This window comes from Chelonoidis abingdonii, chromosome 3, assembly GCF_003597395.2.
Source record: "Chelonoidis abingdonii isolate Lonesome George chromosome 3, CheloAbing_2.0, whole genome shotgun sequence".
NCBI lineage: Eukaryota > Metazoa > Chordata > Testudines > Testudinidae > Chelonoidis > Chelonoidis abingdonii.
In genome coordinates, this window is record NC_133771.1 from 166,156,761 (window position 1) to 166,166,502 (window position 9,742).

The 9,742-nt window shown below is 43.4% G+C and overlaps 1 protein-coding gene across 1 annotated transcript in view; it reads right to left on the minus strand.

Moving 5' to 3' along the window:
- CNIH3 (cornichon family AMPA receptor auxiliary protein 3) overlaps window positions 1–7,328 on the minus strand; it is a 74,787-nt gene extending 67,459 nt beyond the window's left edge. Inside the window, exon 1 of the mRNA XM_032781716.2 lies at window positions 7,248–7,328. Within this exon, the coding sequence (XP_032637607.1) occupies window positions 7,248–7,328 (81 nt within the window). The remainder of the gene's footprint in view (window positions 1–7,247) is intronic.
- Between the last annotated feature and the right edge of the window lie 2,414 nt (window positions 7,329–9,742).

Here is a 9,742-nt window from a genome sequence, read left to right on the forward strand (position 1 = left end):
CTCCCTCCTGCCTCCTAAATGCTGCAAGCCAGCTGATTTTCCCAGCAAGAGGGAGGGGAGAGGAGCAAGGACTTGGCGTGCAGGCTCCTCCTCCCTCCCCTGCCTCCGGAAGGCAGCAATCAGCTGGCTTGTGGCATTTAGAAAGGAGGGGAGGGAGGGGGAGGAGCCAGGACACAGCATGCGAAGTAAAGGGGGAGGAGGTGGGGGAGAGAAGAGGCGGCTCAAGGGTGGGAACTTGGGGGAAGGCGTGGAGTGAGTGGGCTGAGGGTTGAGTAAGGGAAGCTGCCCTGGAACCTAACCCCCACTATTTACATTAATTCTTATGAGGAAATTGGATTTGTTTAATATCATTTCACTTAAAGTCGCATTTTTCAGGAACATAACTACAACGTTAAACGAGGAGTTACTGTATTTTTAATTTTGCGACAAATCATAAATCCTTCAAAGATTTATTTATTTAAATGAGACAAAGTAAACAAACTGAAATCTATTTCTTTTTTCAAGATATAAAATTCATTTGTCTATCATATTGATGCTGTTGGGGCTGCTAAAGTCAGCATTAATATGACAAACGTTTCCAAAGCTAGTTATTAGCCGTCTTAAAATGCATTATGGTCAGCCCAGCCTGGTGGTGCCTGAGTCTACAGAACCGTGAGAGAAGGTTTCAATCTCAGTCTCATTCTTTAAACTGGAGAGTTTAGGAAATCTGCAGGTATCAGTGGGCTCAGCCAATGGGCTCAGCTCAGCTCAGCTGAGGGGGAAGGGAAGAAAAATCTTCAACAAACAGGTACAAAACAGCCAATGATAGTGTAACTTTTCTGTCCATGTGCCTCAACCTTGACCCACCCTTGCCTTAACTCCAAAGAATCGTAAAGTGTACTCAGATAAATTACTGGTAATCAATCATTCAGGGATGGTATTAACCGTGTATAATTGGAGGTAAATTCAAGGCTAACCTCAACCCCTTAAGGAAATGACTTTCAGTCCAATGCGTACTCTAATGCATTGCAAATAATTTGAACCAAGATGACTGACAATGACAACCTCTACATAGGAGAGGTCCAGGCTCAAGCTAGTTCACAAATCACTTTAACAGTTTCCAGGTAAGACACCTACCCTCCAAGCCATGGCTAAGGAAATAGGTGAGGCATTATATGTGAAAAATACAGACTTGCTCATATATGTCTGGTTACTAAAGTACACTGATTATCTGCAATGAACTATTGACTTCGCTATCAGCACAGAACTTTAAGACATTCCCGTATGCTCTTTTCATCCATCTCCAAAATTAAGCTTATGCAGGTTGACAAAAATTAAAGCCAGCACTTTTAAAGGAGCTTCTGGGAGTTAGCTGTCTAATAGCCATTGAATTCACGAAGTTGAGTACCTAACTCTCTTAGATGCCTTTGAAAATCCCAGCATAAACTACTAAAAATTGAATTCCAATAAAATTAAATCTATACCAGCAAGAAAATAGAGTGATTAATAACAAAATTATATGTATACACACTGCACCTTTCACTCGAAGATCTCAAAGTATTTTGAAGATATAAATTGACCAAGCCACATGCAGCATCTCTGAGAATTTAGTACTATTTATCCACATTTAACAGATAGGAAATTGAGGCATAGAAAGGTATAAATGACTTGTCCAGTAATCACACAGTGAGTCAGCTGCAAAGCTAGGCACAGAACACAGGATTCCTGAGTCATACCTCCTTGCTGTTATCATTCTCTATCTTCACTTAAAACTGAAATGCCTACTTTAATCCATATCACTGTGCCAAGGTACGCAGGATTAATAACTGCCCCATAATGTCTAGGCACAACAGGCGGGGGGAAAATACATCATAAATAATCAGTGCTGGGACTAAGGGTGCTGCCACACCCCCTGACTTGAAGGGGGTTCCATCAGATCCAGGGTTTACAGTTTGGTTCAACGGCTCTCAGCACCCCCACTATACAAGTTGTTCCTGCCCCACTGTCACAAATATAACTGCAAATGTATATTTGTGGTTTTAAGTCAGGATCAGAACTATATGAATGTAATTTTTTAAGGATTAATGTTTTTCCCCTCTCCCTCTGCTCTCTTAAAAAAATATGATATTAAATATAAGGGAAAGGAATGTGGATTGCCATGCTCTGGGGTCTTATTCTTCTGCCCCAGGATACAAGTAACTCCCATTGATTTCAAAGATCATTACTTTTGCCATATCAGAGAACTGGGCTAATGGAGTCCAAGGCTTGTTTGGACCTAAGGTTGTAGCAAAATACCCCGTACGCTTAGGTGATGTTATGTTATTCTTCATGCAAGCACTGAATGAACCCTAGCTCTATACATATATATTCAATATTGTGAAATGAGTTTTGTCCATTAAAATTGTATTCTTAATATATTCTTACATAGTACTGAGCACTAAATACTGTTATGCATTCACAGGACACACTCCATTAACACCAAAGAAACATGGTGGTGTGATCTCAAAACTATATGCAATTAATTAATGTTAACAGTACAGTGCTTTGCATTTATGAATTGTTACTAAGTTGTACTATAAAAAAAGAGATTTTGGAAAAAGCCATGTTGTCCATTGATAACGTAGCTTTTAATGTGACAAACTTGAAAGCATAAGCATCTTTCATCTTAAAATGTTTGAAAGAGGATGGCCTCACTTATGGATGTTCAAATATAGTAATCTGAGGTGAGTGTCAAGGTTGTAGGACTTTGTATAAGGGAATCACATTTCAAGTGGCTGGGAATAAACATCAATTTAAGACATCTTGGGTCACATTCAATCCAAGTGTAACTTCACTGAAATCAATGGAGTTATACCAGGGATGGATGTGGCACCTTAAGTCCTGCTAGGAACTCAAAAAGACTTAACATAGCTTAGATAAATGGAATCCTAGTTGAGGACAAAGAGTAATCCTGATCTGGATAGTTGGAAAGTTGTTTAAAGGGAGCAGCAATGAGAGCTGAGATTTAGGAGGAGACAGAGTTAGCTTTGATCTTTAGCAAAGGAGGATGATATTGTTCTATTGGGTTAATAACTAAATCAGAAAACTCTATCGAACTATATAGCAACTGGACTAAAATTCTGCTATCAGTTACACCATGCCACTCTACTGAAGTCAGCTGAGTTGTAAGAATGCAGCTGAGAGCAGAATTTGGCCAAATATCTATATACGGAGGCTATTTCAGCTAGTAATTCAAACTAGAGGGATATATTCTAGCTTGCTACATTCTTGCAATGTTTTACAATCCCATAGAGTATACCTTGATAGGCAAAGGTGAGTTTTTCAGTTGACTTATCTCAATCAACTTAGGGTAACATGACTGAAAAGTCACATTAACACGCAGGCTAACACATCTGAAGCCAGGCTCCCTCCAGACAACACAGCCAACTAGCCTGGCTTCATACATGATAGCCTGCATCTGAATAGGATTTTTCAATCATGTTAACACAATTGAGCTAACTGGACATACCCATACAGAGTCAGTGTAGACATACCAGCTTGTCACGCTGTAACATTTAGAATTATTTTTGTAATATTTGTTACATCAGACTTTATCTATGGGCCAAATTGCCCTACCCTTCCTTACACTGAGTAGTGCCTTACTTCATGTGAAGTCTCACTGAATTTGAAGTAACAATTCAAGGAGTAAGGTACAACAAAACATAAGCAAATGTCTCACAATCTGGCCCTATAAGAGATCTTGAACAAGCTCGTGGAAATACTTTAGGACCTGGGTAGGTTAACCTTATGAAAAAGACATAGAGAATTTGAAAAGGACTAAGCCACTAGGCCTCTATAAAACTTACTCTAAACATCAACAGAATTTCACAGAAAATGCTAACCTTTCTATAGACTATTTTTAGCTACCATATAGCAGGAATATAATTTTCTATTAAATTCAATAAAATGGTTAAAAGAAACTTATAGAGAATCATCTTCTCTTCCACCTTCTCTAGTACTTTTCCACAAGAGCAGTACAGAATGTACATAATATAGAATGACTTTAGTACTATGCTATTCCAAATAAAAATAATTCTGAGAGGTGTGATGATTGTCATGCCACAGAGACCTGGATTTAAGTCTTGGTATTATGGAGTGCATTGACAGTGTGAATTTTCAGTACTTTTCCACCACTAATTTAGCATCAGTGAAATTTCAATAGTGATAACAACAGTATCACAAGTTTAAACTGTGCACAGGATTTTTTTGAATCAATGGGTCATCTAACTAGAGAGTTCTTTCCATGCAAGCAGACACTGGGAGTATTGCAGGGATGGTGCACTCAGTCCTTAATTAGGAAAGATAGTATTGATCCTTCCAGATAATTAACAGAGTTTCATCTAGATTTTGATTTACACACACTTCAAATAATTTACTTTAAATACTATATACCATTATTAGATCTCCCTCACTAGGATGCTGCAAGTATTAATGTTTCTAAAGAACTTTTAGCATCTCAGATAAAAAGCTCTATGGAAGTAAAAAATAAATACAAATAAAACAATAGCCTTTGTCAGTCTTTGTTTTTATTTTGGTTTCACAGTTCCTAGGCACTACAGTAATACTAATAATCATTATACAAACCATTAGTACTTTTTAGCATGAGGTACGGATGAAAATGAGAACTTTAATTTTATTCTGAACCACTATGGATTCATTCTAAAAACTCGCTGAAGCCTCAAATTTCAGATCTGACTCTGAACACCACAAAATCTGAATATGGGATTTTGTTCTGGTTTTTTAAAATAATTCCAAAATTAAGATTCAGGTTCAATTTTTGAATCTCCCAACCCCTTTCAAAAGTTATTGAGTATTTGGGTGTTGGATCAATCTTCAGTTTAGTCATAGTAGCCAAACCGTTTAAAGAGATTTACAGTCAAGCCATCTTAATCATTAAAAAGATCCTCTGTTGTGAGTTTGAGAATCCATTTGGAATACATCAACTCTCCCTTATAAATATATAAGAACCAATGTCAGATTCTGGGGAAAGGAAGGGAAGGTTTCTGTACTGAAATATTTAGAATAAAAGACAGAGTAAATATACTGCATCATATACCCTTTTCTTCCAGTTAAATCTCATAAGAAATGGGAGTATTACTGTTCTCACTATGGGAATAATAAAAGCTCTGTCAGGTTTTTTATTTACATATAAAAATTGGTGTGGGATTTAATCTTCTTTATTCTACTACTTTCATAAACCACTTATTTAAGTAGTATTATTTGTTATCATTCTACAAGAAGAGACTAGGCCACTTTCTGTTTTATTACACTGGAGAAAATTGAGTAGTTCTACTGATTTACACCAGTTCATCAGAAAAATTTGGCTCAGTGGCTGCAGGTGCTCTATGTCTTCCTGGAGGTAGTACCTATCATAAAACTTTTACAGTTGCATTAACACTTAGAAACCTGGTTACTGCACCTGTATTAGCTTAGAATGATTAGGATTCAAATACTGTCTCATTATATAGACGTGTTCATCTTTTCACTTAATATTCCTGAAATGCTTAAGCAGACCTAAATTAGCAGCTCTATCCTTCCCATGTTTCATTAATAATAAATCCTAAATCCCTCTATCCTGCTCCATCAGACATCTGTTCCATAAGCTCTATATGGTGCTGTCTCCCTTTTCCAGGTTATCTTGCTTTATTCTATCTGGTCCCAACATAGGTCTTTTTATGACATTAAGGAAATTATTAATACAGCACATCTTCATCCCAAAGGCTTCTAAAACATGTAACAACTTTAAATTGATTGGGAAATTATATATACGGATAACTATAACCCATCACTGAAACACACCCTACCTTCCGCACACACCCCCAAGCTCTTTAACACCACACAGCTACACAGTTATGACAGGAAATGAAGAACCCCATATCCATAACTGCAGGAAAATTAAAGAAGGTGGGGAAAAATGGCAATCTCAGGTTAAATAAATTCAACATTTTAACACAAATGTCCTCATCTATGTAATTAGTGACACATTAGATTATTAAAACTGAAAAACGTGAAATACTCTAATTTACTCTTCAGTATTTATGCTCCACCATTCCTCCTTTCCTGGACAATGAAAATGACTAGCACTTTACTTCCCAGTTCTCATGTATTAGCATGATCAATGGGCCCAAACTGAACACGGAGGCACTAAGCGCCCTTGATTTTCATAAAAGTCAGTGGGTGTGAAGAGTGCTTAGCACTTTACAGGATCAGGCCCAGCATTCAGGGAACATGCCTTTCAAAGGTCTCCTTATTGTGATTTTTAAAAAAATCCTGAGGATCTTTTCACCAGCCTTTGGCTTCCTAAAAGCTTGTTTTATACAAGCCCAACTCTAGGGGCAACTTTACCCTGAGGTTGTCTCTTTAGCCGAGTTGCTTTGGATATGAAACAAAGGTTCCCACACCTGCTCCAGCAAGAACTACCGGGGGGTCTTTAACAAGTGGTTGGGCCCTCGGCTTTACTGTTCAGCCAAAGGGTTGGCTCTGTCTCCGCTCATCTCCTGCTTTTGTAGCATCGGACCCGGACTGTGCGCTGTAAATTAACCTTATGTTCAGCCAAAAGGTCCTACCTTACCCCTGCACACTAGGCAGGTCTTTCCTCTCGGCAGTGCAGCGCTGAGTGTGGACAAGCCCGGGATTTAACTTTCCTGCTCTGCAAAGCACGCGCCATTATCACCCACCCGGCTACTTTTTCCTGCATCCCTAATTCCTACAGCTTCGGACGGCTCAGTCCAGCCACGTGCGCTGAGCCCGGGGCCTCAGCACTTCCACTGGCGCACAGGCCAACAAAGGCCACGTCTCGGAGGCCCGAAGGAAAACGGAGGGTGCTGCAAATTCCCATTTCCTTCAGCCCAAGGGTCCCACTTATCCCTCTGCAGTTGTCACACGCTTCCTTTCTCGTCCCCCCTCCCGCACCGCGCTCATCGGTTGTTTCTTTCCCTTTTTGTGGAATCGTTTCTAAACGCACCCACCACCGAGGCTGGCATTTCCCAGCGCCTCGTTGTTATCGCTCCTCGACTCATCGCAGCACCAGGGGGTGACTGGGGCTGTGGATCTGAGCTGTCTCCTGCGCTCCCACGAGCTGAGCCGGGCCGGGACCTCGGGAGCTTCTGATCTCCCTGCCCTGGAGCCAGTAGGAGATGCGGTGGGGAGGGGGCTGCCCCTGTCCCGGGCTTTGGGGGGCTGGGGGCGGGGCGCTGTTGGAGGGAGGGGAGGGCGTGTCGGATACTCACATGCCAGACGGCGAAGAAGATGAGGGCAGCGCACAGCACCAGGGACAGCATGTAGCAAAAGGCAGCGAAAGTGAAAGCCATGGTGAGGGGAGAACCCTCCCGCCACCCCCCAATCAGACCGAAAGGACCCCAGCGCCGCAGAGTGGAGACAACCCCAGAAATTCAAGGAGCGGGTGATTCTTCCCTGCCTCCGAGGGTTGAGCTCCGCTCACTGCCGGGGCGCCCCCAAGCCCAGAGACCCGAGAGCCCCAAAATGGAGATGGGGAAGGTCCTCACCGCCAAGGAAACGAGAGAGGGGAGACCCTTCGCCCTGCTAAACACAGGCAGAGCCCGGCTTGGGAGAGCGGGGATCGGACCTCGGGAAAGGAGACGGGGAGTTAGAAAGAGGCGAGGAGAAGAGTTTCCCCGGCCCCCGCCCCCGGGGCCTTCCCAACGCTAGGGGGCGCTCAGCGACCCCACGGAACCAAGAGGGGACCCCAGAGCGGCCAGGGGAGCCCCCAAGGCTGCGGGCGAACCCGGAGCTGACGGCGACCCCAGCGCACAGAAGAAGCCGCCGATGCGGGTGGGCGCTCCGGGGTGGGTCCCTCTGGTCCCGCAGGATCCGGACTGCGAGCGATGCCCTCTCCTCCCGCTCCGCAGGTTTTCTCTGTTCCCCTCGGTCCCGCTCCGGCTCCGCTCCCCCGACGCTCAATCGCGCCCCCACTGGCCTCTCCCGTTATAATCCCAGACTGGGGGCGCAGGGGGACCCCCGCTCCGAGTCCCCCCGCTCAGTCCGCCGCGGCAGCTTTGAATGAAATCCTGCACCTGCTGCTGGGCGAGGAGGCGGAGATGCGAGAGTCCTGGGATCGCCTCCCCTTCTTTCCTCCCCTCTCCTCACACCCCGCAGCAGCATGCGCTGAGCGGGGACCTAGGCTCTCGGCATGGCCTCCAGCATCCCCTCCTCCACCGCGTGCATATCTCTGGAGTTTTCATAAATCCCCAGGAAACCACATGCGTCCTGAAGGCTGCTGATTTTTCAACGATTCGTTGCTGCTCCTTTACCCCCTTCTGTGTCCCGTCCCCCAGCGTCTCTTCGCTTCCAGGCTGTGGCAATCTACATGAGGAATGTTAATAAAACCAAACCATAAGTGAGGGGTTTTAAATATCTCACTGAAAGATCCACAGCAAAATCCACCGTCCCCAGCAGGAGGTATTTTAAATAATACTTTAAAATGATTCCCCTGAGGGGTCCCTCCTTCCCAGAAAAGAGAGAGCTTTGCAAAGATGATCCTGAAATAAGGAAGAATAAGGAATCCAGTGATGATAATTAGAGCATGGGGCATTTTCCAGGATGGAAGGCTGGGGATTCATCTGCCTAACAAAGCAATATTTTCTGTCCCCACTGCATCGTGACCCAGTACTGCTGATGTGGATCGTTTATGGTGCAAATAGAATAAGAACATGCCTATTAATAGGCAGCAGGTTTAAAACAAACAAAAGGAAGTATTTTTTCACACAGTGCACAGTCAACCTGTGGAACTCCTTGCCAGAGGATGTTGTGAAGGCCAAGACTATAAATCGTTCAAAAAAGACCTAGACAAGTTCATGGAGGATTGGTCCATCAATGGCTATTAGCCAGGATGGGCAGGAATGGTGTCCCTAGCCTCTATTTGCCAGAAGCTGGGGATGGGCAACAGGGGATGGATCACCTGATGATTACCTGTTCTGTTCATTCCCTCTGGGGCACCTTGCATTGGCCAGTGCTGGAAGACAGAATACTGGGCTAGATGGACCTTTGGTCTGATCCAGTGTGGCTGTTCTTATGTTGATCATAATGTTGATCACAGTAAAGGTCCCCATCCTGCATAAATGCACATGCTTATGATTAAGCACCTGCATAAGTGTTTGCAGGGTCTGGGTCTAAGTTTTGTTCTAAGAGGCGGTGTCCCGCTTGTGGAGATGGGTCCCCCTTCTCCCTGTATGCCAGTAATGCTACACTTCAAACACTTTCCAGTGCTTCAAAATCTGAAGTAGGATGTGAGCCTGAATTAGCCAGTAGGCTAACTCAAAGTGGAGGTCTGGGACCTAGCCCAATATAATGAGTAAGGGTAATAAACAAGAAAGGTGGGGGAGTGAGGTGACATTAAGAAGATCACAGAATTACTCACTTTTGGCAAATAGGTTTTTGACAGAGAGAGAGAGAAATAACATACTTCTTGAAGGGAAGATAACAGAAGTTTTGAGGAGCTATTTAAATGTGGAGAGAGTGGTAGCTGGGCATACAGCTATTGGACAGGAGTTCCATCTCTAGCTACATTCTGTAGCTGAAAAGGATATTGTCTTTAACAAATTATTAATGTAAGAAGAAAAATTCCTAATTGCCACCATCTGGCAGGGTACTTCTTAGCTGCTAACTGCCTAAATACCTTTGGGGGTCAGGGAAATACAGGAGAACCTCGCAGTTAAGAACACCTCAGGACTGGAGGTTCCTGGTAACTCTGAAATGTTCATAACTC